The 25226-nt window shown below is 33.6% G+C and overlaps 5 protein-coding genes and 1 long non-coding RNA gene across 9 annotated transcripts; 4 read left to right on the forward strand and 2 right to left on the reverse strand.

Moving 5' to 3' along the window:
• The first annotated feature begins 1432 nt into the window (after positions 1-1432).
• On the forward strand, positions 1433-5988 carry LOC110662734 (uncharacterized). Its single transcript, XR_009150696.1, has 3 exons — positions 1433-2160; positions 4368-4630; positions 4759-5988. It is a non-coding gene; the product is annotated as an uncharacterized LOC110662734 (long non-coding RNA).
• Positions 5989-6242: 254 nt separating this feature from the next.
• Positions 6243-11749, reverse strand: LOC131182162 (mitochondrial distribution and morphology protein 12-like). The gene is made up of 4 exons (XM_058150824.1): positions 11665-11749; positions 11463-11554; positions 11237-11375; positions 6243-6472 (listed from the first exon to the last, which is right to left on the reverse strand). The coding sequence occupies exons 1-4, from the start codon at positions 11747-11749 to the stop codon at positions 6243-6245; spliced, it is 546 nt and encodes a 181-aa protein (XP_058006807.1).
• A 9-nt stretch (positions 11750-11758) lies between these two features.
• On the reverse strand, positions 11759-12722 carry LOC110648320 (uncharacterized). Its single transcript, XM_058150825.1, has 3 exons — positions 12584-12722; positions 12166-12474; positions 11759-12060 (listed from the first exon to the last, which is right to left on the reverse strand). Exons 1-3 carry the CDS (start codon positions 12720-12722, stop codon positions 11759-11761), a joined length of 750 nt encoding a protein of 249 aa, XP_058006808.1.
• A 1075-nt stretch (positions 12723-13797) lies between these two features.
• Positions 13798-14984, forward strand: LOC131182163 (uncharacterized). Its single transcript, XM_058150827.1, has 2 exons — positions 13798-14758; positions 14868-14984. The coding sequence occupies exon 1, from the start codon at positions 13798-13800 to the stop codon at positions 14647-14649; it is 852 nt and encodes a 283-aa protein (XP_058006810.1). The 3' UTR covers positions 14650-14758; positions 14868-14984.
• Positions 14665-16399, forward strand: LOC131182164 (uncharacterized). The gene is made up of 5 exons (XM_058150828.1): positions 14665-14758; positions 14868-15667; positions 15769-15879; positions 15967-15973; positions 16038-16399. Exons 1-5 carry the CDS (start codon positions 14665-14667, stop codon positions 16397-16399), a joined length of 1374 nt encoding a protein of 457 aa, XP_058006811.1.
• A 2030-nt stretch (positions 16400-18429) lies between these two features.
• Positions 18430-21224, forward strand: LOC131168821 (beta-hexosaminidase 1-like). 4 transcript variants are annotated; one of them, XR_009150697.1, is made up of 3 exons: positions 18430-18893; positions 19055-19153; positions 20728-21224. XR_009150697.1 is itself a non-coding variant. In XM_058151699.1 (3 exons), exons 1-3 carry the CDS (start codon positions 18851-18853, stop codon positions 20901-20903), a joined length of 288 nt encoding a protein of 95 aa, XP_058007682.1. In that variant the 5' UTR covers positions 18430-18850; the 3' UTR covers positions 20904-21224. The 4 variants fall into 4 exon arrangements, 1 of the variants encoding a protein (XP_058007682.1); XR_009150698.1 differs by having other exon boundaries at positions 19055-19134; XR_009150699.1 differs by having other exon boundaries at positions 18430-18882.
• Positions 21225-25226: the final 4002 nt, after the last annotated feature.

Here is a 25226-nt window from a genome sequence, read left to right on the forward strand (position 1 = left end):
AGTACTCAAATTTTGATAAGATCATGTACTCGTAAAAATATGATTTATTATATCCCTAAACGAGGGACATTAAATTGGACGAATTCAAAATACAGTATTTTAAAAATTGAGAAATTTATTAATTTTAATAGAATTTAAGAATTAAAGGGTAATTTATCCTTTTATTTATTTTAAAAAAGGGAAAATACAAAGAAATTGTTTTCCACGTGATAGTAGACGATTGATCAAGTGATCAGTGCATGGTTTTCCGCTAAAGGAGTAGGGAATTTGAGTGGGGTTTACATGTATGGTAACTTTAATTCATTAAAAAATAAATTATTATTTATTTCTAAATTATACCAAAATTAAAATTTTAACTTTTAGACTTGTAAAAATAAATTATTTAGTTATTTATATTCGTTTTGAATTGTGTTCAATCCTATAATTTAAAGGACTATTTAGTGTTGCTATTAAAATTACTGTCAAAAAAATTATTTTTTTAAATATATTAGTAAGAAAATATTAAAAATAATTTAAAATTAATTTTAATAAATTTTAATTATAAAAATATTAAAATAATAAATTTATTTTTTTAAAATTATTTTTTTAATGACATTTAAAATAAGATTTTTATTCAGAGTTTTAATCTTTCAAATGGAATGCTAATCAGTATTAAGTGCCTTTGGTGACAAGCAATTCAATATCTTCTTTAATTAGCTAGAGAGAGAAAAAAACTCTTCTCTTTTCCTTTTCGTTCATGTGACCAGGTGTACTTTTGTACTGGTGTCCTAATTGTCCTTTAACCTAAAATGGCTCTCCATTCCTCTACTGGGACGTTGGTTCCCCCTTCTCACCTTCAGATCAAATTTGTAAATAGATTTTAGTTAGGTTGTCCTTTGTGCAGGTTGGAGCTTATTTACCAGGGACATACATGGATCTGTTGGGGTCTTCTTCTCCTTTAGTCTTGCTGTTGGGGTTGGGTACCTTTAGGACATTTCGGCACCCTCTAGAGGCTTTTCAATCTCACATTGGCTTGGCGACTGTAATCACCTGAATTTTTTTTTAAAAAACATAAATTTATAAATTTTGGTATTATCATATTTTAAAGGGTTTAATTAAATATGGCTTTATTATATTAATTTTTAGTTAAAATTACTATTTCAATCTAAAGTTTTATTAGGTATTTATATTTTGATTTAGCTATTAATTTAAATAATAAATAATTATTTTTATTTTTCTACTATTTAAGATTTGTTAGGTGAGATATTTAGTTATAATATTAATTAAGTATTAGTATTATTAATGTTTAAAGTGTTTATTTAATTTACATAATATCATTATTATTATGATTATTTGACAAGTAAATTAATATGATTAAACATATTACAAGTTTGATTTTAAACAATAAATTTTAAATGCAATAGTATTATATTAATTATATTATTTTATTTTATATTAATAGTTATAAAAAAAAAAGAGAATTGAAAATTCGAATACCCAACGCCTGTAACGGTCGTTTTGCTCCCGTGAAACCCCACCCTCCCCTTTCTTCTTCATCTTCGGTGGTCAAGCAACGCCAGCAAGATCCTCCGGTCACTTTAGCACGTCCGGCGTTCCTCTGAACGATTGCCAGAAGCTTTAATAGCAGCGGAGAATAAGGAGAGAGAGGAGAATCGCACGAGTAGACCACAACTTCTTGACACTATTTCCGGCGTTATGTGGTAGCCAAATCCAACGATACTTGTTTCAATCGACTCCTTATGATCCCAACTTTCTTATGCAAGTGACGAAATTCAATTTCATGGCTGGAGGAGAAAGACAGAAAAGCGAGGAGTTTCGGACTTTTGAAGCTTCCAAGGCCGATTTCGGGTAGTTGGTGATTGAAATAGACAATCGGGCCAGTTAATCTTCATCGTCTCGATGCAAGCTTTGATTTGGCACTAATCACACTTCGATCAGAGATTGGATAGAGAAGATGGTCAATGGAAGGCCTAAACTAAATCAATCGATATTAGACGATATAAGTGGAGTTTTGATGAATCGTCTCTAGACTTGTAATTAGTGCTCATCGACATTCGAGACTAAGTTTTCAATCAGATTCGAACACCTGACGAACCGTCCAAGAAGATGATTGTTCTCAACATTTTTAGAAGCTGGTTCCAAGTGCCAGAATCAACGTCGGTGAGTCCAAACTCTAACTCATTGCTTTTATTTATTATTAAAGTTAATTAATTACTAAATAAAATATTCATAACTTGGTGAGATAAAATAAAATAGATTTAATTAATAAAAAGACATCATAAAGGACATTTAGGAATACATTTTTTTTTATAAATTTTAAAGCATTGGAAAAAGACTTTTGGATTTTAAAGAAATTTAAGGACCTTTGCTGAAGTTGGATAATTGGATATAGAATTAGGATTCTTATAAGCCTTTGATAGGCATTGTGACATTATTATGGGCCTGAGGTGTTACATTTCGTTGACTCTCGCATAAAGATTAAAAGATATATGTTGGATTCAAAGAGTCAGTATACGGAATCAGCTTCCAATATGTATCCAGTGTATTCTCATTGATGCTTCCCTTCTCCTGTTACAGACAGTTTTTCTCGGATGATGATGCAATGCCACTCCTTCGTGTTTCAGGGGTTCCAAAGTAGGGGTGAGCACCGGTTTAAACTGAAAAATCGAACTGAATTGAATTAATTCGATTTAATCGATTTAATTTTAAAATTTAATCAGTTTGGTTTAGTTTTATATTATAAAAATTTCAATTATTTTGGTTTAGTTTGATTTTGAAGAGAAAAAAATTGATGAAAACGAACTGAACAGAGTAATAATTTTATATATTCAAATCGAACTAAATCGAATCGAATCGATTTTTGAATTGATTTATTTTTATGGGGAATATATATATATATATATATATATATATATATATATATAAATTGTTTAATTTCATTAATTAATAGTTATTGGGTTCAAATCAAAATCAAAATTAGATCAAATAACTTAAAAATCAAGTCTAAATTAAAAATTAATAAAAAATAAAATCGATCGATTTGAACCGAATCGAATCGAAATAGAGCGATTCGGTTCAATTTTATTTTTTATTCATTTTAATTTAGTTTAATTTTTAAAATATATAATTCAATTCGATTCAGTTCGATTCGATTTGAATCGAATACTCACCCCTACGTACTAAGCATTGCAACCATCTCAGCTAGGGTTTCTTATGTTGGGCTTTGAGCTTTTTTTGGGCCGGGGTTGGTTCTATAATGAGCCTCAATTAGGGTGTTTTGCTTTCTATGCATAGGGTTTGTGTTTAATGAGATTGAACGTGATATTCGGCGAAAAAAAAAAATAATAATAATAATAACAATACAAGTGACTCGCACCTGAGCTGAATTATGGATAAAATTTTGATTGGGCAAATTATGTTTGACGTAAAAGAAAAAGATAATTGATAAGAGACCAAGACGAAATGTTCAATCATTCAGATCAGTCACTTTAGTGCAAAATTAAATATTGGCACAAAACGCATCATTTAACGGTGGATACCATAACATCCACAAGGACTGTAGATGAGTATTGGCCAAACTAAATCAACAAAATCAGTTTTAATAGTATTTAAATTAAAATTAATAAATTAAATTATAAAATTATATATGTTTAATTTTCGTATTAAATGAGTTGGTTTAATTTTCACAATTTTTACTTTTTTAATATTTTTAAAATTTTATAATTTAACTCATATTGAATACTTTACATTTGCATTATCATACACTAATTAAAAATAAATTTTAATTCAAAGTATATTATTGGTAAAAATAAATAATAATAAAATAAAATAAAATAAAATAAAATTATTTACATATTTATATATATTCATGCGGTTTAGATTAAAATTTTACTAAATTATCCCTTAATAAAAAAAATAATATTTAAATATATAAAAATTTTAATTTTTTTATTAAAAAAATTATTTAATTTAACTTTATATTTATTAGGGAGATTTAATTGAATTATTTTTAATTTTTTATTTAATTTAGTTTAACATTTCAATTTAAAGTTAATTTATTTCCTAAATTAAAATTTATTAGTTAAATTTTTTATTTTTTAATTTAAATAAAAAATTAAAAAATTTAATTTCTTAATTTTAAAAATAAATTTCTTAACTAAAAATAAAAAATTCAATTTTTTTATTTTCTTAGTTTTAAGTTAATTTCAAAAATTAAAAATAGCTAAATTTGACTTCAAACAAGGACACCTGTTGCATCTACCCAACTGGAGAAACAGAATCACTTTTATATTCACCCATTACTCAGTACTCGCACCATCTCTTATTTTCCTCCACAATTTCTCTCAATCTTAACAGTCCTGTGGCAGGATTTCGCCTTTTAACTCGATGACACGCTCACTTACGTCTGGCCGCTGCCATCGGAGTTCACCTCTGGCGATCGCACCCTATCCATTGACCCTGCACTCTCTCTTGGAGGCAAGTCCACTATCACTAAGGACGCGTTTGAGAGATACAAGAGGATTATCTTCAAGCATCGCCAGAGTTTTTCTATTTTTCAGATGTTAGGTATAAAGGATCGGCTTATGACATCAGTAAATTGAAAATTGTGGTTCACTTTGGTAGTGAGGAGGTCAGTGATTTGAGTTTCTTTTATTTTATTTTATTTTATTTTTCTTCACTTTGAATTGGGATTTTGGTTTATCTTTTTGTACTGTGAATTTTGACCCTTTTGGTGTTTGTTGATTTGGATATTTTCAGCTTCAGCTTGGGGTGGATGGGAGTACTTTATTTGTAGATAAAAATAATGGGCAATCAATTATTGCAGAGGCGACCATTGAGATAAAAGGTTTTGGACTTTGAGTTTTATGGGGTTGTTTTGTTTCCATGATTAGATGGCGCATCCAGATATTGATTTATTGTTGATTTGGTTATTTGATGCATGCTACATTTGGTTTGCTAAATAGCACCATTTCCGGTTCTTCATTTTCTGAAAGGATGCACCATTTGATTTCACTTAATTATTTCTTTAATACAATGATGTAGGCTTGTTATGGTTACTTATGTTGGAGATATTATCCCTCACCTACACTGAGCAGTTCCATAACATGGTATTAGATCCTCCAATGCTTAATGTCCCCCTATTATTAGTTAAATTTCAACGCATGCTAAGGTCGGCCTATGCTTGTCCGTGCTCCAAGGGCGTTTTAGAGATAATAGAACTTATTCTTGAATCCTCACCTATAAAATTGAGCTTTTAGGTTGAGAGGTTCAATGACAAGCAAAAAGAAAATCTTGTTAATGATCATAATCTAACATGACATTATGTTGGATACCTTTTGATGTTTAGTGATAGAAGTTAGTTCAATCCTTGACAGATTACTGGAACTCTACTTCACATGTGAATCAATGGTACATACCTGAACTGATCGCTTGTTACATGATGACTAAATCCATGGAAACTGTTGTTCAGATAAGCACGTGAGACTTGTCTATCTTATGCCCAGTTTGAAGGAAATTGCAGAAAATGGATCTATAAATTCACCTTATCTTTTTTTGTTACATTTAACACTTGTCATGAAGAAATTATTATGATTCTGAACATGTATTATTTCATCTAACCTTAAAAATGGAATAGGGCCTTTTCTTTCATTTTTTATGAGATTCCTTTCTTATGCGGTACACAAATAACAATCAGCAGTAAAGAATGCCTAATATACTCCGGTCTTGGATCTTTTATAGTCATTAATAACTCTAGTGTTAAATTTTCTTTTATCTTTGATGAGATCTATTTTTTTTTTCAAACTAAGCAACAATGAGCTGTAGAGAATGCATTACTACCTGGGCTCTGGAAAGTTGGTTTGGATGGTATATGCATCCTGTCTCACATGCTTTCTTGGCATGCATGTTCTAAACTTTTGGATTTCATCTTTCCTAGAACTATAGTTATCAAAGGCTTAAGGCGCACCAAGGTGCCAAGGTTTCTTGGAGCCTAGGTGCAAGGCGCAGGCACACGCCTGAGAGAGCCAAGGGGCAAAAATAAAAAAAAAACATTAAAATTAAAAAAAAATTATAATTATGCTATCACACCTCAAGTAACATAAAACTACATAATAATAACTAACAAATATGCAAGTAATAATAAGTTTATAATCGAAAAGAGGTAAAAATAAACTACTAAAAGTTAAAAACACTAATAAACTACTAAAAGCTAAAGTTTAATAAACTAGTAAACTACTAAATGTTCAATCCACATCAATAGAAATATCAAATTCCTCTTCATCTTCTTCATCATCTTCATTATCCTCCTCATACTCATCTTCCAAATCAACATCTTCATCATCATCTTCTTCCTCGTCTTCAAGAAGTGAAGAAGTACGAGTGGATGATGCTTTTCTTTTTTGCTGTGATGTAGATGCAACATTTTTCCCTTTGCTTAATCTAGTGTTGTAGGCATCCTCTTCAGCTCCAGTAGCTTCAGCAATCACATTTTATGTCAAATCATCATCTTCAAAAGCAAGTTCATCTCTATCCATCTTTTCCTTCATTTGACCCATCAACCATTCTGTTATGGAAAGTCAATCATTATATTATTTCTCTATATATTCTGTATTCTGTATTCCTATTTAGGATTTATTATTTAGGATTTCTTCCTAATTAGTAGAACACAATTATAGGAATCAATTGTATATATATACCCATGTACAGATTAATTGATATTAAGGAGAATCATCTCTTTCTACATGGTATCAAAGCAGGTCATCTATCTAGGGTGACTATTTGTTCTCACCACCCAGCTCAGGAGAGACCTTAGCCGCCGACCGGCCGTTTCCACTCCGATCAACATCGCCAGCGTTTCGGTTAGTTTTCTCTGTCTCAACAAATGGCAGACAATAAGAATGTTATTTCTGATGTGATTCCGGTGATGACTAAGATCACGGAACACAAACTTAATGGTTCGAATTACCTGGAGTGGAGTAAGACTGTTAGGGTCTATTTGTATAGCATTGATAAGGATGATCACCTTACTAAAGATCCACCTACGGATGATACACGACAAACTTGGCTAAGGGAGGATGCTCGGTTGTTTTTGCAGCTTCGGAACTCGATTCACAGTGAGGTAATTAGTTTAATTAATCACTGTGAATTTGTTAAGGAATTGATAGATTACTTAGATTTTTTGTATTCTGGTAAAAGGAATATCTCCCGTATTTATGATGTTTGTAAGGCATTCTACCGTGCTGAGAAAGAGGATAAGTCTCTCACGGCTTATTTTATGGATTTTAAACGGGTAGATGAGGAACTTAATGTATTGTTGCCTTTTAATCCTGATGTGAAAGTTCAGCCCAACGGGAGCAACTAGCTGTTATGAGTTTTCTTGCAGGCCTTCCTTCAGAGTATGAGACTACTAAATCTCAGATTCTCTCCAGTTCTGAGATTTCCTCTTTGCATGAAACGTTTACACGGGTCATTCGTACAGAGAGTACCCAATCTTTACAGCCTGCCAGTAGTGCTCTTATTAGCCGTAATCCAAATGGACAACAAGGTAATAGAAGAGGAAGTAGAGGAGGAATTACAGGCAACAGAAGTAATCAGCGTAATGAAGAGGCTAGTTCTAATCAGGACTTAAGATGAGTCATTTGTTATTATTGCCATGAGCCTGGCCATACAAAATATAATTGTCCGCAACTTCAAAGGAAAAATCAGCGATCACAGATGGCAAATATGGCAGCAGAGGATTCTACAATATCTTCCTCTGAGAAAACTATTTTGGTATTTGCAGAGGATTTTGCATAGTTTTCCCAGTATCAGGCATCTCTAAAGCCTACCAGTTCCCCTGTCACTGCAATCGCTGAGTCAGATAAATCCACTACATGTCTTATGTCTTCCTCATTCAAATGGGTTATTGATTCTGGTGCGACAGATCACATGACAGGTAATTCTAGTCTTCTATCTGCTTTTCAGTCTAATCTCAATTCCTCTACTGTTACTTTAGCTGATGGTTTTACTTCTTGTGTCATGGGTTGTGGAACTGCGAACCCGACTTCGTCAATTTCTTTGTCATCTGTTTTGTGTCTACCAAAATTCTCTTTTAATCTACTTTCTGTTAGTAAACTTACTCGTACCTTAAATTGTTCTGTTTTCTTTTTTCCTGACCAGTGTTTGTTTCAGGATCTTACGACGAAGCAGATTATTGGTAGAGGACGTGAGTCAGGTGGTCTCTACATTCTGGAAAATCATGTACCGCGGTCGCTTATTTGCTCCAGTACCTTAACACCTCTTGAAGCTCATTGTAGATTGGGTCATCCTTCTTTGTCTACCATGAAGAAGCTATGTCCTCAGTTTCAGTCTTTATCAGTACTAGAATGTGAGTCGTGTCAGTTTGCAAAACATCATCGTTTGCCTTCTGTGTCTAGAGTCAATAAACGAGTTTCATCTCCTTTTGAGTTAGTTCATTCTGATGTTTGGGGTCCTTGTTCTGTTACTTCTAAAATTGAATTTCGTTATTTTGTTACTTTTGTTGATGATTACTCTCGTGTTACTTGGTTATATTTAATGAAGAATCGTTCTGAGTTGTTTTCTATCTTTTGTGTCTTTTGTAATGAAATCAAAACTCAATTTAATATTTCTGAGCGCATATTAAGAAGTGACAATGCCAAAGAATACTTTTCAACACAATTTCAGTCTTATATGACACAAAATGACATTCTTCATCAGTCTTCCTGTGTGGATATCCCATCCCAAAATGGCGTGGCCGAAAGAAAAAATCGGCATCTTCTTGAGGTAACTCGTGCTCTTCTTTTTCAGATGAAAGTTCCTAAACACTTTTGGGCGGATGCAGTTTCTATGGCATGTTTTTTGATCAATCGTATGCCGTCTTCTGTCATTAATGGGGATATTCCTTATACTGCTTTGTTTCCTACAAAATCTTTGTTCCCTGTTGAATCCCGTATTTTTGGTTGTACCTGCTTTGTGTGTGATGTTCATCCACATATTACTAAATTAGATCCAAAGTCTCTCAAATGTGTCTTCCTTGGGTACTCTCGGCTGCAAAAAGGGTATCGTTGTTTCTGTCCTACTCTTAATCGTTATCTTGTTTCTGCAGATGTCACATTTTTTGAGTCCACTCCATTTTTTCCTCAATCATCTGTGTATGAGAGTCAGGGGGAGGAGGATGATCTCTTAATATATACTGACAAACCAATGTCTAGTCCTCTCCCACAGCTTGTTCCTTCTGTCTCTAGACCTAATCGACCTCCCACTGTTCATGTTTATTCCAGGAGATTGGAGATTCCTGACTCAGATTCTCCACCAGCTACTTCGTTGGGAGATCCTGTACCTCATACTGATCATGATTCTGATCTAGACTTACTCATTGCTTTTCGTAAAGGTAAATGTTCATGTACTTACCCTATCTCTTCTTTTATTTCTTATAATTAATTGTCTTCTTGTTCTCGGTGTTTTGTTACTTCTTTAGACTCTGTTCCTATCCCTAATACTGTTGGTGAGGCACTGTTTCATCCTGGCTGGTGTGATGCCATGAAAGAGGAAATGGAGGCTTTAGATGCCAATGGTACATGGGAACTGTTGCCTTTGCCCACTGGTAAGAAAACTATTGGTTGCAAATGGGTATTTACAGTAAAGGTAAATCCTGATGGTTCTGTGGCTAGGTTAAAAGCACGCCTTGAAGCAAAAGGATATGCTCAGACATATGGGGTTGATTACTCTGATACTTTTTCTCTTGTAGCTAAACTTACTTCTATTCGCTTGTTTATCTCTTTAGCAGCTACATATAATTGGCCCCTGCATCAATTGGATATCAATAATGCTTTCCTTCATGGTGATCTTCAGGAGGAGGTGTATATGGAGTAACCACCTGGGTTTGTTGCTCAGGGGGAGTTGGGTAAAGTTTGTAGGCTTCGGAAGTCTCTTTATGGCTTGAAACAAAGTCCTAGGGCATGGTTTGGGAGATTCAGTGAAGCAGTACAGGAATTTGATATGCAAAAGAGTAAGTGTGATCACTCAGTATTTTATAGGCAATCTGAGGCTGGTCTAATCCTTCTGGTAGTTTATGTGGATGACATTGTCATCACTGGGAGTGACTCTGCAGGTATTTCATCTCTTAAAACCTTCCTCCAAACCCAGTTTCAGACCAAAGACTTGGGATTGTTAAAGTATTTCTTGGGTATCGAAGTTATGAGAAGTAAGAAGGGTATTTTCTTGTCTCAAAGAAAATATGTCCTCGATCTATTGACAGAGACAGGAAAATTAGGTGCTAAGCCTTGTAGTGCACCAATGACTCCTACTTTACAACTGTTAGCAGGGGATAGTGAGTTGTTTGAAGATCCAGAGAGATACAGGAGATTGGTAGGAAAATTGAACTACCTTACAGTCACTCGTCCTGACATTGCTTATGCCGTTAGTATGATAAGTCAGTTTATGTTTTCCCCAACTGTTGCTCATTGGGAAGCCTTGGAACAAATCTTGTGTTATCTGAAGGGCGCTCCAGGAAGAGGTTTGCTATATGGTAATCATGAGCATTTGAATATTGAATGTTTTTCAGATGTGGACTGAGCTGGATCTAAGGTTGACAGGAGGTCAATTACTGGATATTGCGTTTTTGTTGGAGGAAATTTGGTGTCTTGGAGAAGCAAGAAGCAGAGTGTAGTTTCTCGATCTAGTGCTGAATCCGAATACAGAGCCATGGCACAATCAATGTGTGAGGTAATGTGGATACTTTAATTACTAGATGAGAGAGGTTTTAAGACCTCTCTGCCTGCGAATTTGCGGTGTGATAATCAAGCTGTTCTCCATATTGCTTCTAATCCGGTGTTTCATGAGTGGACCAAACATATTGAGATTGATTGTCACTTTATTCGTGAAAAGATTCAACAACAGATCATCTCAACAGGACACATCAAAACTGGAGAGCAGTTAGGAGATATTGTCACGAAAGCTCTGAATGGAGTTAGGATTGACTACATTTGTAACAAGTTGGGCATGATTAACATCTATGCTCCAACTTGAGGGGGAGTGTTATGGAAAGTCAATTACTATATTATTTCTCTGTATATTCTGTATTCTGTATATTCTGTATTCTGTATCCCTATTTAGGATTTATTATTTAGGATTTCTTCCTAATTAGTAGAACACAATTATAGGAATCAATTGTATATATATACCCATGTACAGATTAATTGATATTAAGGAGAATCATCTCTTTCTACACATTCATTACTATTATCAATGTCTTTCAATGAGATGGGGTTAATGTGGTGACGTGCATCATATCTATGCTTTAATGATCGATTGTATTTGACAAACACCAAATCATTCAAGAAATTTTGAGTTAGTCTATTTCTTTTTTTACTGTGAATCTGCAAAATATAACAATTTTAATAAGTATGATTTTTGAAAGAACAAATTAAAGGTATAATTCTAAAGTGAGATGTTTTGTCACTTACATGCTCAAAGATACTCCAATTACGCTCACAACCAGATGCACTACAAGTGAGGCTAAGTACTTTGACAGTAAAATTTCCCAAATTTGGAGTTGCTGCTCCATAAGTTAGCCACCATGTAGTTAATGAAAAAATAATGCATATTAATTATTATTCAAAAAGATTGCAATATGAGATTACATGCTTATGGATAAAATTATATTACCTGGAGATACTTTCTTTCGATTCCTAATTGCCATATCCATCCCAAAGATGCCTTCAGCATTTTGATAAAAAGGTAATTGTGCCATTATTTTGTTTTACTCTTCTTTGCTTGGAATCAACCTTGCTACAACTTGGTATAAACCGGTAACAACCTCAACATCTTCATTAATTTTCTCATTTGAATAAAAAAATTCAAGATTCAAATAATATCCAGCTGTATGCAAAGGTCGATGGAGTTGGCTTTCCCATCGTTTATCAATAATCTCAAAAATTGCCTTGTATTTTTCTTCATTTTCATCAAATGACTTGGCAATTGCTTCTTTAGCCCTATCAATCGCCTCATAAATATATCCCATTGCAAGCATTTTCTCACCATCAACTAATCTAAGCACACGAACTAATGGACCAAATATCTTTAAGATATAAACAATTTTAGTCTAAAAAGTAAGCATCATGACAATACTTTATGCTTTATTACCAGACAGTTCTTTTGCTCACTTACTTTTGGTCCATTCCTCTGAGGTAAACATCTTTCTCAAATTCGCCTTGTGCTTATGTATACGTTGAAGGGTGAGAAAAACAGTTGCAAATCTTGTGACAGCTGGCCTAATTAGCTCTCTTTCACCAGTAAAGCGCTGCACCATGTTCACCACATCCGGACGAATGTAAATATATCCATTCAATGTCACTGTCCTTTTAATTGTGTTATGAATGTTGGGAATTTTTTCAATATCTTCTAGCATCAAATCTATGCAATGAGCATCATAAGGAGTCCAATACAAATGAGGGCGCTTTGTTTTTAACAATTTCCCTAAAAACAAAACAAATATGGTAGCAAGTAGCATAAATATTAGATACATTATTTACTTAAAATGAAATTAAACTATCTACTAATAGTAAGAATAAAAACTCTTAATTACCTGCAAGCACACAATTGCTAGCATTATCTGTCACAACTTGAACAACATTAGCCTCTCCAACACGCTCTACAAATCTATTAAGCAGCTCATACATCTTATCACTAGTTTTTGAGTACTCTGAAGCATCAACAGATTCCATGAAAACAGTTCCCTTTGGAGAATTCACCAAGAAATTAATCAAAGTCCTTTGTTTCTTATCAATCCAACCACTGTTATCTCAGGCGCAAGGCGCAGCCCCAGGGGCCTCGGGACAGCCAAGGCGCACCACATCACCGAGGCGCGCCCCAATGAGGCAAGGCGCTGGATATAAAGCTAGGCTGCTAGGGTTTTTTTTTTAAGCTTGTCCAGCAGCCAGCAGCCAGCAAAAAGGAAGAAGAAGAAGAAGAAGAAGAAGAGTGAAGGGAGAGATAAAACAAACCTGGTATGTATTTTTTTTTTATTTTCTTATTTCTCTTCTTCTTCTTCCTCTTCTCCTCTGCACTCTTCCCCTGTGCTGCATTTTTTTCTTTTTGTTTCAGTGTTTCCTTATTATTATTTTTTTTTTGCTGTCAATGCAATGCTCTCTCTCTCTCTCTCTCTCTCTCTCTCTCTCTCTCTCCTGCAGTGTTTCTGCACTGCACTTTCTTTTTTTGCTTTTTTTTTGGCTGCCATGCTCTCTCTCTCTCTCTTTCTTGCACTGTTCCTGCACTGTTTTTACACTACACTTTCTTCTTCTGCATCTTTTTTTTTTTTTGCTGCCAATGTCATGCTCTCTCTGTTCTGGTTTTTGCACTGTTACAGCAGCTGCAATTTTTCATTTTCTTCTTTTCATGCTCTCTCCTTAGTCCTTACCCTGCAATGTTTTTCTTTTCTGTTTCTTTTTAGTATAAATTTGTGATTTTGACATATTGTTTATTGTGAATGTGTGAAAATATGTTGAGACTTGACCACTTGAGATGCTATTATGCTAATATGCTAATTCAATTACTCTTATTAGCTTTTAGTTTTATTATTGGATTAAAAATATTTTATTACTTTTTCTTATTGCTAATTGTTATTAGGTCTTCTTAGAAATTATTAGAAATATAGTAATTGAATTTGTGTTATCATAAATTATTAATTTCTATTATTATAATTGGATTATGGTACTATAAATTGGTATGTATATTATTGTTGGCTTGTTGTTACTTGTTAAATTATTAATTTTCTTATCTTTTTATTTTATTTTTGCAAAGATGGAATCGGAAGCATCTACCGCTGCTAAAATTGACAACAGCAACAAAGATCCCGCATGGAAATATGTCCACTTGGTGAATCTAAGCAATAGAAATGATGTTGCTTGTAACTTTTGTAGCAAAGTTACAAAAGGAGGGATATTTCGAGCTAAACAGCATTTAGTTGGAGGATTTCGAAATGCTACAATGTGTAAGAAGTGTCCAACACATGTGCGTGAAGAGCTGCAAGAGTATATGCAGCAAAAGGCTTCAGCAAAGACCTTAGATAAATTGCCCGATTATGAGGATGTTGAAATTCTTGGAGATGACGAAGATGAAGATGAAGATGAAGATGATGTTGGGACAATTCTTAGAGGCTCAAAAGGAAATAGTAAGGTTCAAAAGAAGGCAAGGACAAAGGGTCCAATAGATTTATATTTTGCCAAAAGTGCTGCAAAGGCGGTGCAATATAGAAAAAATTCAAAGCTGAAGCAAACCACTATTAACGAGGCATGTAAAAAGGAATTGCGAAAAAAAGCATGTAAGGATATAGCTCGATGGATGTATGATGCGGCAATTCCTTTTAATGCTGTCAATTATCCAAGTTTTCAAGTTATGTTGGAGTCTATTGGACAATTTGGGATTGGTATGAAAGCACCTAGTTTTCATGAGGTGCGGGTTCCCTTATTGAATGAAGAAGTTGCTGAGGTGAAGAATTCATTAAAGTCCTATGAAGAAGAATGGGCAAAGTATGGTTGTTCTATAATGGCAGATGGTTGGACTGATAAGAAACAAATGACTTTGATTAATTTCTTGGTGAATTCTCCAAAGGGAACTGTTTTCATGGAATCTGTTGATGCTTCAGAGTACTAAAAAACTAGTGATAAGATGTATGACCTGCTTAATAGATTTGTAGAGCGTGTTAGAGAGGCTAATGTGGTTCAAGTTGTGACAGATAATGCTAGCAATTGTGTGCTTGCAGGTAATTAAGAGTTTTTACTCTTACTATTATTAGATAGTTTAATTTAATTGTAAGTAAATAATATATTTAATATTTATGCTACTTACTACCATATTTGTTTTGTTTTTAGGGAAGTTGTTAGAAACAAAGTGCCCTCATTTGTATTGGACTCCTTGTGCTGCTCATTGCCTAGATTTGATGCTAGAAGATATTGGAAAAATTCTCAAAATTCATAACACAATTAAAAGGGCAGTGACATTGAATGGATATATTTACATTCGTTCGAGTGTGGTGAACATGTTGCAGCATTTTACTGGTGAAAGAGAGCTAATTAGGCCAGCTGTCATAAGATTTGCAACTGCTTTTCTCACCCTTCAACGTATACATAAGCACAAGGCGAATTTGAGAAAGATGTTTACCTTAGAGGAATGGACCAAAAGTAAGTGGGCAAAAAAACTGTCTGGTAAAAAAGTATACAGTATTGTCATGATGCCTACTTTTTGGGCTAATATTGTTTATATCTTAAAGATATTTGGTCCATTAGTTCGTGTGCTTAGATTAGTTGATGGTGAGAAAATGCCTGCAATGGGATATATATATGAGGCGATGAATAGGGCTAAAGAAGCAATTGCAAAGTCATTTGATGAAAATGAAGAAAAATACAGGACAATTTTTGAGATTATTGATAAACGATGGGAAAGCCAACTCCATCGACCTTTGCACGCGGTTGGATATTATTTGAATCCTGAATTTTTTTATTCAAATGAGAAAATTAATGAAGATGTTGATGTTGTTACCGGTTTATACCAAGTTGTAGCAAGGTTGATTCCAAGCAAAGAAGAGCAAGACAAAATAATGGCACAATTGCCTTTTTATCAAAATGCGGAAGGTATCTCTGGGATGGATATGGCAATTAGGAATCGAAAGAAGGTATCTCCAAGTAATATAATTTTATCCATAAGCATGTAATCTCATATTGCAATATTTTTGAATAATAATTAATATGCATCATTTTTTCATTAGCTACATAGTGGCTAACTTATGGAGCAACAACTCCAAATTTGAGAAATTTTGCTGTTAAAGTGCTTAGCCTCACTTGTAGTGCATCTGGTTGTGAGCGTAATTGGAGCATTTTTGAGCATGTAAGTGACAAAACATCTCCCTTTAGAATTATACCTTTAATTTGTTCTTTCAAAAATTATACTTATTAAAATTGTTATATTTTGCAGATTCACAGTAAAAAAAGAAATAGACTAGCTCAAAATCGCTTGAATGATTTGGTGTTTGTCAAGTACAATAGGTCCCCCCATCTCATTGAAAGACATTGATGATAGTAATGAATGGTTGATGGGTCAAATGGAGAAAGAGATAGATAGAGATGAACTTATTTTTGAAGATGATGATTTGACATGGAATGTGGTTGCTGCAGCTACTGGAGCTGAAGAGAATGCCTACAACACTAGATTAAGCAAAGGGAAAAATGTTGCATCTACATCACAGCAAAAAAGAAAAGCATCATCCACTCGTACTTCTTCACTTCTTGAAGACGAGGAAGAAAATGATGATGATGAAGATGTTGATTTGGAAGATGAGTATGAGGAGGATAATGAAGATGATGAAGAAGATGATGAGGATTTTGATATTTCTGTTGATGTGGATTGAACATTTAGTAGTTTACTAGTTTATTAAACTTTAATTTTTAATAGTTTATTTTTATCTCTTTTGGATTATAAACTAATTATTACTTGCATATTTGTTAGTTATTATTATATAGTTTTATGTTACTTGAGGTGTGATAGCATAATTATAATTTTTTTTTTATTTTTAATATATATTTTTTATTTTTGCGCCTTGCGCCAAGGCTCCAAGACGCCTTGCGCCTTAGTACGCCTTAGTGCGCCTTGAGCCTTTGATAACTATATTCATCTGCCATTATAGAGCAACCATACTTTGCCCATTCTTCTTCATAGGACTTTAATGAATTCTTCACCTTAGCAACTTCTCCATTCAATAAGGGAACCCGCACCTCATGAAAACTAGGTGCTTTCATACAAATCCCAAATTGTTCAATAGACTCCACCATAACTTGAAAACTTAGATAATTGACGGCATTAAAAGGAATTTCCGCATCATACATCCATCGAGCTATATCCTTACATGCTTTTTTTCGCAATGCTTTTTTTCGCAATTCCTTTTTACATGCCTCATTAATAGTGGTTTACTTCAGCTTTGAATTTTTTCTATCTTGCACTGCCTTTGTAGCACTTTTGGCAAAATATAAATCTATTGGACCTTTGTCCTTGTACTACTTCCTTTTGAGCCTCCAACAATTATCCCAACATCATTTTCATCTTCATCATCTCCAAGAGTTTCAACATTCTCATAATTAGGCAGTTTATCTAAGTTCTTTGCTAAAGCCTTTTGCTGCATATACTCTTGTAGCTCTTCACGCATATGTGTTGGACAATTCTTACACATTTTAGCATTTCGAAATCCTCCAACTAAATGCTGCTTAGCTCAGAATATCCCTTCTTTTATAACTTTGCTGCAAAAGTTACAAACAACATAATTTTTATTGTTTGGATTCACCAAATGGACATATTTCCATACGGGATCTTTGTTGCAATTGTCAGTTTTATTAGCAGCAGTAGATGCTTCCGATTCCATCTTTGCAAAAATAAAATAAAATGATAAGAAAATTAATAATTTAACAAGTAACAAGAAGCCAACAATAATATACATGCCAATTTATAATACCATAATTTAATTATAATAGTAGAAATTAATAATTTATGATAACACAAAGTCAATTATAATATTTCTAATAATCTATAATAAGACCTAATAGCAATTAGCAATAAGAAAATAAAGTAATAAAACATTTTTAATCTAATAATAAAACTAAAAGCTAATAAGAGTCATTCAATTAGCATAATAGCATCTCAAGTAGTCAAGTCTCAAATTATTTTCACATATTCACAATAAACAATATGTCAAAATCTCAAATTTATACTAAAAAGGAAAGAAAAAGAAAAACATTGCAGGGTAAGGAGAGACATGGCAAAGAAAAGGAAAAAATGGAAAATTGCAGCTGCTGGAACAGTGCAGAAACAGAGAGAGCATGGCATTGGTAGCCCAAAAAAAAAAAAGATGCAGAAGAAGAAAGTGCAGTGCAGAAACAGTGCAGGAGAGAGAGAGAGAGAGAGAGAGAGAGAGAGCGCATGGCAGCCCCAAAAAAAAAAAGATGCAGAAGAAGAAAGTGTAGTGCAGAAATAGTGCAGGAAAGAGAGAGAGAGAGAGAGAGAGAGAGAGAGAGAGAGCATGGCAGCCCCTCCCAAAAAAAAAAGTAGCAGAAAAAGAAAGCGCAGCACAGGAAAGGGAGAGAGAGAGAGCATGGCATTGGCAGCAAAAGAAAAAAGAAACAAGAAGAAAAAAATGCAGCACAGGGGAAGCGAGTAGAGGAGAGAGAGAGAGAGAGAGAGAGAGAGGAGGAGGAGAAGAAGAAGAAAACAATAAGAAAACAGTAAAATTAAAATGTACATACCAGATTTGTTTGATCTCTCTCTTCCTTCTTCTTCTTCTTCTTCTCTTCTTTTTTTCCTTTTTGTTGGCTGCTGGTATGGAGAAGCTTTAAAAAAAAGCCCTAACTTATATATCTAGCGCCTTGACTCATTTAGGCGTGCCTCGGTGCGCCTTGGTGCGCCTCTGTGAGGTGGTGTGCCTTGCTTGTCCCGGGGCACCTTGCGCCTAGGGCGCACCTGAGGCACGCCTTTGATAACAGTGCCTAGAACAGAATTGGGTCTGGACGGTTGATCTGGATGTGCCATGTCTGACATGCTTTCATGACATGAGTGCTTCTACAGTTTTCATTTTTCAATTTCATCTATCTGAGAGTGAGAACAGTTGAGTTTGTGTATTTTGATTCTTATCCATATATTGCAGAAACTGGAGAGTAGCGGGATTTAGTGTTTAACACTTGTATATATGGATGATGAAAATGATGAAGAAAGTGGCCTGTTTTACTCTCTAACTTGATGCTCCAAATTTGCTTGTGCGTAAATATGTTTGCTGTTGCTGCCTATGGATGAGGGTTGATTGTTTCGATAAACTTAGATGATGGATGATGGATTGCACATTGAAATCAAGTAAGGGCCAGGTACTGAGCAAAGTTAACTGTAGTTACTTTTCATATATGCATCTAATGGTTGACGTGTGCTTCTTCTCTGATTGAATGTTTCTTTTTCTAAATTTTTAAGTGCAGAGATTATAATGTTATTGATTTTAATGTTTACTATACATCCACTGATCTAATTGTAGGCTTCAGGATTGCGACTTGACTACCAAGGATGCATATAAATATTTTGTACACAGAGCTCAAGAAATAAAAATTTCAAAAGGTTGGACCCGTGTCAACTGGTATGTTTTCATCAGCAAACTTGTTAGCATTTCAAAAAGTTGGTTTTCCTTCTGGACTTTCCTGTCTAAAAATCCTATTGAAATTTAAGTATGCAATACTGAATTGCTTATATATGAATCAATCAAATAATTTTTCAATCATTTCATCAATTGTACTTTTGTTGATCAATGAAACATGCTTGTTAAACCTGCACCTGCCTAGCCAGTTGGATTTTCTAGACCATGAATGAGAAAGTCCAAGGGCCAGTTTTTGCTATCTACAAACTCTCTTTTAATTCAACCCAGCTGGCCAGCGCCACCTGTTTCAATTGGCTGAACAACCCATGATCTAGTTGGCCAGTCATGGTTGGTTCCATGTGTGGATTGCTCCAATCAATTTAGCTCTGAAAAATACATGTTTGTATTTGTTTGAGACAAGAACCTAACCCTTTACATTCTACCTACCACATAAGCTATGAACTGATACGAACTTAGAAGAACCACATCCCAAAAGCTAATTATTGAGGTTGGAGAGCCCAGGTTCATATATACCCTATATTGAAATCTCATATTTTCAATGTGAGACACTAGTTTTCTTGCAATGGGATCGTAACATTCCACCACGCTCCGCAGCCCTAGCACCCACGTAGGCTGGTTTTGGGCTAACTTAATCTAGCCCCGAGTGAACACTGCTATTCCGACGTCATCACCTGCGCCACACGATTGTAATCTGGAGTCGTAGTGGACGGCTCTTATACCATTGGTATGAACTTAGGAGAACTACACCCCAAAAGCTATCTATTGAGGTTGGAGAGCCCAAGCTCATATATAACCCACATTGAAATCCCATACTTTCAATGTAAGACACAAGTTTTCTTGCAATGGGATCGTAATATTCCACCATGCACTGTAGCCCCAGCACCTACGCAGACTGGCTTTGCCCTAGTTTAATCTAGCCCTAGGTGAGCATTGCTATTCCGGCATCACCATCTGTGCCGCACGATTGCAACTGGGAGTCATAGTGGACGGCTATGATACCAATTTGTTATATTCCCGCGTCAAGGATCTCATCACAGGCCTATGAATAGGATAATCTTGTTATTGTTTCTTCCCCTTCTTGAATTTGCTGGAAATTTTTCTGCAAAAGAATAATTTTATTAGGACATAAGAGAGAAATATGTGCAAGAGAATAGGACATTCTCTTAAAAATAAACTAAAAACCAAGTAAAGTGTAAAAAAAAAGTTCTTAAAATAAACTCTCTGATCAATTGGATATCAATTAAAGAAATTCACTTGAAAAATCTGAAAGTAAAACACCTTGAAACTGTCACCATGTAACTCATCTGAAATAAACATGTACTTAAAAAGTTCCAACTCTAGATTGCATTGCTGCCAGTTCAAATTTCCTCTCTGAGAGTAGTGCTTAATTAATAGCCATCCGAGTATTCATTTGCAGTTGTGTGCATATTATTATTTTCATTTATCAATGATGAATAGTTGTATTTTGAATTTCAAATTACATTAAGAGATCAAATGTTTTGGTTATTCTTCTTGGCTCTTAACCTTGATATTGCTTTGCACTGTGTTCTATGCAGAGCGCTCATGGAGTAGGAGAGAGGCCATATCTTCCAGAAATATTACCTTAACAGCTTTACCTATCTTGCAGTACTTCAGGTGCCTACTGAATAGGCGTGGAGTTGAAGCTGCTCCTGTCGCAAATTTTTATGCCCGACAATCTCCGATAGGTCTCGGGTTATGCTATGAGCAATAATTCCTCGTGTCATATTCATGCATCTGAAGCTGACTCTTTGTATTTTGTATGTAATAAATGCAAGCACTCCAAAAAAACTTCATACTTTTCAGGTTTCAATTGTTCTTTTACTAGAAAATTGATTGATATTAATTTGGTGTCATATATCAATGGTAGAGTATTTGGGGTTGCAAGAATAAAGTTACTCAATTTGCAACCTGGAGGTCACGGATTCGAGTCATGAAAATAGCCTCCTTGCAAAATAGAGGTAAGGCTTTGTACATCAAGCCTTCTTAGAGCCCACTATTGTGTGATATTTCATGCATTGGATCTCCCTTTTTATTTTCTGTTCGCCAATTTGATGATATTCTTGTTGTGCTTTTCTGTTTATGAATGCTGACTGTACTGCTTTACCTCACAAATTCTTGAGCAATTCTATCTGAAATCTGTATCAATCCAAATGTCCTTAGAAACTCCATCATGCTCTCCTCCCTCAATGTTTATGGATTTTCCTGCAATGTTGCCATGAATTTATCCCTTTGGCAACTTCCAAACTTGTGTCATAAATGATCCCATCGTACTCCTCATGGGAGGACAAGTAGGGAACTGGTAAATTTTCAGTTTGATGTACTTTTTTTCTCGTGCCAATAACTACATACGCATCATTACAAATTGATCCTTATGTTTTAGATTGTTAAAAATGTTCGCCCTGAACTTTATGAACTGTTACAAATTGTTCTCTTTTTGAACTTTTTAGCCCCACATGGTAACTTATAATTAATGTTCTCTCTGCATTTTCTTCTCTCAAATTCTCATTTAATCTGCAAGAAACCTTTAAAGGGTTTGAAGAAAGCTGTTTCAATTTAAAAAAAAAAAGTCATTTTTTAGAAACAAGAAGAAATTAAATATGGCATTTAAAAAGATTTGAGGCTTTTATCTAAATCTTCTCTCTAATCATATAAATTATGTGTTGAATTGTAGGGAAAATTGCTATTTATTCCTCACATTTTAATAGAACTAACTATTTAATCTTTTAAGCTTGAAAAATATTTTATTTAGTTCTATTTTTTAGTTTGTAAATTATTTAGTCTTTGCTGTTATTTTACAATAACTTTTATATTAATCAAATTAATAAAAAGAGAAGAATTATATTATTCAAATTTCAGAGTCTAAATGATTGATTGATTTCAAATTATAAGAATTAAATAGTTGTATATTCAAATTATAGGAATTGAATAGCTGAGTTAGGGGAAAATTTGTTTTAAAATAACAGTAGAGAATAGACAATTCACAAATTAAAAAATAATGAGATTAAATAATGTATTTTTTAACATAAGAGTTATTAAATAATTAATTTCGTTAAAATATAAAAATTAAATAATAATTTTTTTTCTAAAATTTATTATGCGAATGCTTATAGATGCCCTAAATCAAATTTTGTATTGAGAGAAATTTAAATAAGAAAATTTAGTCATCATGAATATTGAAATATAAATTTAAGGCTATAGTGAGGCTTTAAAGGATGAGGTTCAAATTGTAACGAATCCAACAAGCAAAGTAATAGGTGTTGTTTTCCCTATTAACAGAGTTGTTAGAAACCAGGAATTTCAGCAATCTAGAATCTACATGTAAAAGTCTTCAAATTGTCAAAAGTACTTAAGGAAACTTGGAAAACCAATCCATACGGTGATAACATATGCTGAAGTGGTCAATTGGATTCTGAGATTACTTGTCAAATAATCTATGAAAAAATGGCAATGACTCCATAAAAAATGATGCCTAAATTGACTAAATTCTATTATTCAATCTGTTGCCAATTTCTTGGCTTGAAATTCCACATATGGACATTGACTTTTTGTTTACAAAATTTTCTGATCAAAAGCTCAAAGACCCTTGGTTCTCCAAACTCTCAAGTAATGCCAAGCTTTTGGGTTTGTGCTTGATTTGGAAATCAAGTCCAACTGTGGACTTGCTTGAGGACAAGTGATGTAACTAAGGACATGTTTGCTTGAGAGGTTTGGGCTTCCAATCACTGAATTTCTGGTGTTTTAGACTCCCAACCATTGATATGATATAGGGTATTGAGTAAGTTTATGGTTGGAGCAACCCTTAAAATTAAATGGTCAAGATTAAATGTCAGTACTTAAAATTATAATTAAAATATCAAAAATTGATAATTACAATATTGAATGTGTCAAAGTTTCACATTAAAAAGACAAAGGAAATTAAAAAGATATATAAAAGTGGAAGATCGAATTATTAATCAATCAATTCTAACCTTTTAGCAATGGTTGATATAAACTTAAGTATGCTCATCTCGCATTTCATGGACTCTTTAACTCGGTAGCAAATGATTTGCCACCGAGTGTCAAGTCTCACACTAAAAGGATATATAAAAATGAAAGACTAGTTAACTGATTGGTTAGTTTTAACCTTTTATCAATGATTGGTTTAAGCCAATTATACACATTTCACATTTCATGAACTCTTGCCTACAGTTCATTCATTCACCTCCTACATTGAATTTTAGGGAGAATGTTTGAATTTCTTATCAAAATCCAAACACTTCCTAAGCTAAGTAATAAATAAGAAGTCTCACTATTGTCTAAAAACTGATCTACAAGTCTCTGCCTTTCATCTTTATCCATGTGCACTGTTATATCACTTGCTGGAAAGGGTAATGAATAGGACTTTCATGGTTGCTTTGCATGATCTTGTAGCAAAAGAATGATGTTGGGTCCTACCATGATGATTTCAGGAGAAACCTCATGAGTGGAAGTATTCATTTGATATGTGGGTGACACATGAAGTGTCTATTTTTCACACATTATGAAAGTGTTTTTCACCCAAAAGTGGAAATTTTTTATCAAGAGTTGGGTAAGATGATCTCATTTGCCAATTTTTTCCTATTCAAAACCTATGTGATTGATTTTATTTGTGTTTCTCTTCTCAATTTCCCACCTACCCTTTCTCATTATTTCATTGGTCTTTGGTGTGTTAGGTCATATTCTACTAAACTTGTATTTGATACCAAGGCATCAATACTTTTGACTAATTTTACCTCTTCAAGGTCATTTCTATAGAAATGTCCATTAATTTGGATAAGATGCTTAATGCCCCATAAATCATGGAAAATTGTTGAATTAAAGCCTCAATTTTATGCCTAGATATTTCTTTTGAACAAGTTTAACTCTTCAATGCAATTTCCATAGAAATGCAAGAAAAAAATATGTACACTAACTTTGTGCATATTTGCAACACACTAACTTGGTGCACATTCGACAACTAAGTGATTGATTTAGGAGATAAAGTAGATTCATTCAATTTGAGAGATCTCAAGTTTTAATCTCGCCACTAACCTCCTGATGCAGTGGCATATTTATATCTAATTAATTTAATCCATAAAAATATCTTAAGTTTGGTATTAGTGCAATGAGGGTGCTTTCAGATGTGAGAATATGAACGCAGAAGTATGAAAGGCTTAATGTTTCTTGTTATAGTGAAAGACAATCCTCTTCATTTAATAACACTTATTATAAATATAATAAATCTTAAGGTTAACTAAAAAAATTGAATTTGAGTCTTTTTCACTTTTTTATTTTTAATATATTTAAAAGTAAAAAAAAAAAAATTCTGAATATCTCTTATTGATATCTATATTTAATTTGTTGGTATAAAGTAAATATTATAGATGAAATATATGAACATTGTGGTTGTTTAGGTCACAAGCACAATGGGTGCTCCTTAGTGAGAAGTTGGGGTCACAAGACAAGACATTCATAATAATGGGTAGGATAACTACATTGCCTAAATGACTTTTCTAAAGATGATATTAAAAAAAAAAAAAAGCATGAAAATTTTATTGTATAAAACAAAAATTTCTTAATTATTAATAATCTTGTCATTGGTTGGCAAACTTCATAACCATTTCCTTAGTGACAAAATGTCCTTTTTCTTTCCATGCATTGTTAGCATTGTTACTTCACATTCATATGTCAACTTTTTTTTTTTCCCAAGCACTTCCTCTTTCGCCTTCACCATTACACAACTTATTATCATCTTGCCAATAAAAATTAATTCAGTTGATAAAATTTAATCAACGTTCTTACTAAGTTGAGAATTCGAGTCTTATTAATTATTTCTTTTAGTGGGCGATCTATAATGAAATTGGTAATATACTATAATTTTGATTGAGGGTAGAGATGACAACGGGTTAAATTTTTATGGGTATCCGATCTAACCGAACCCTAATAGGACGGATTTTAGTAGTATATAATCGAGTTTATGACGAGTTTAAATGTTGAGAATATTAATAAGTTCAAGTTCGAGAGAAAATTATAAAAT

Source organism: Hevea brasiliensis, chromosome 8, assembly GCF_030052815.1.
Source record: "Hevea brasiliensis isolate MT/VB/25A 57/8 chromosome 8, ASM3005281v1, whole genome shotgun sequence".
NCBI lineage: Eukaryota > Viridiplantae > Streptophyta > Magnoliopsida > Malpighiales > Euphorbiaceae > Hevea > Hevea brasiliensis.

Coding starts and splice junctions, on each gene's coding strand:
- LOC131182162 (XM_058150824.1), bottom strand. CDS start 11,749: ATGGCACAATTACCTTTTTATCAAAATGCTGAAGGCATCTTTGGGATG. Junction 11,376..11,462: donor ATTGGAGTATCTTTGAGCAT/GTAAGTGACAAA, acceptor TATATTTTGCAG/ATTCACAGTAAAAAAAGAAA. Junction 6,473..11,236: donor ATTGAAAGACATTGATAATA/GTAATGAATGTG, acceptor TGATTGCTGAAG/CTACTGGAGCTGAAGAGGAT.
- LOC110648320 (XM_058150825.1), bottom strand. CDS start 12,722: ATGGAATCTGTTGATGCTTCAGAGTACTCAAAAACTAGTGATAAGATG. Junction 12,475..12,583: donor TAGCAATTGTGTGCTTGCAG/GTAATTAAGAGT, acceptor TTTTGTTTTTAG/GGAAATTGTTAAAAACAAAG. Junction 12,061..12,165: donor CTCAGAGGAATGGACCAAAA/GTAAGTGAGCAA, acceptor TTGGTCCATTAG/TTCGTGTGCTTAGATTAGTT.
- LOC131182163 (XM_058150827.1), top strand. CDS start 13,798: ATGGAATCGGAAGCATCTACCGCTGCTAAAATTGACAACAGCAACAAA.
- LOC131182164 (XM_058150828.1), top strand. CDS start 14,665: ATGTATGACCTGCTTAATAGATTTGTAGAGCGTGTTAGAGAGGCTAAT. Junction 14,759..14,867: donor TAGCAATTGTGTGCTTGCAG/GTAATTAAGAGT, acceptor TTTTGTTTTTAG/GGAAGTTGTTAGAAACAAAG. Junction 15,668..15,768: donor CAATTAGGAATCGAAAGAAG/GTATCTCCAAGT, acceptor TTAGCTACATAG/TGGCTAACTTATGGAGCAAC.
- LOC131168821 (XM_058151699.1), top strand. CDS start 18,851: ATGATGGATGATGGATTGCACATTGAAATCAA. Junction 18,883..19,054: donor GGATTGCACATTGAAATCAA/GTAAGGGCCAGG, acceptor ATCTAATTGTAG/GCTTCAGGATTGCGACTTGA. Junction 19,135..20,727: donor AGAAATAAAAATTTCAAAAG/GTTGGACCCGTG, acceptor TGTTCTATGCAG/AGCGCTCATGGAGTAGGAGA.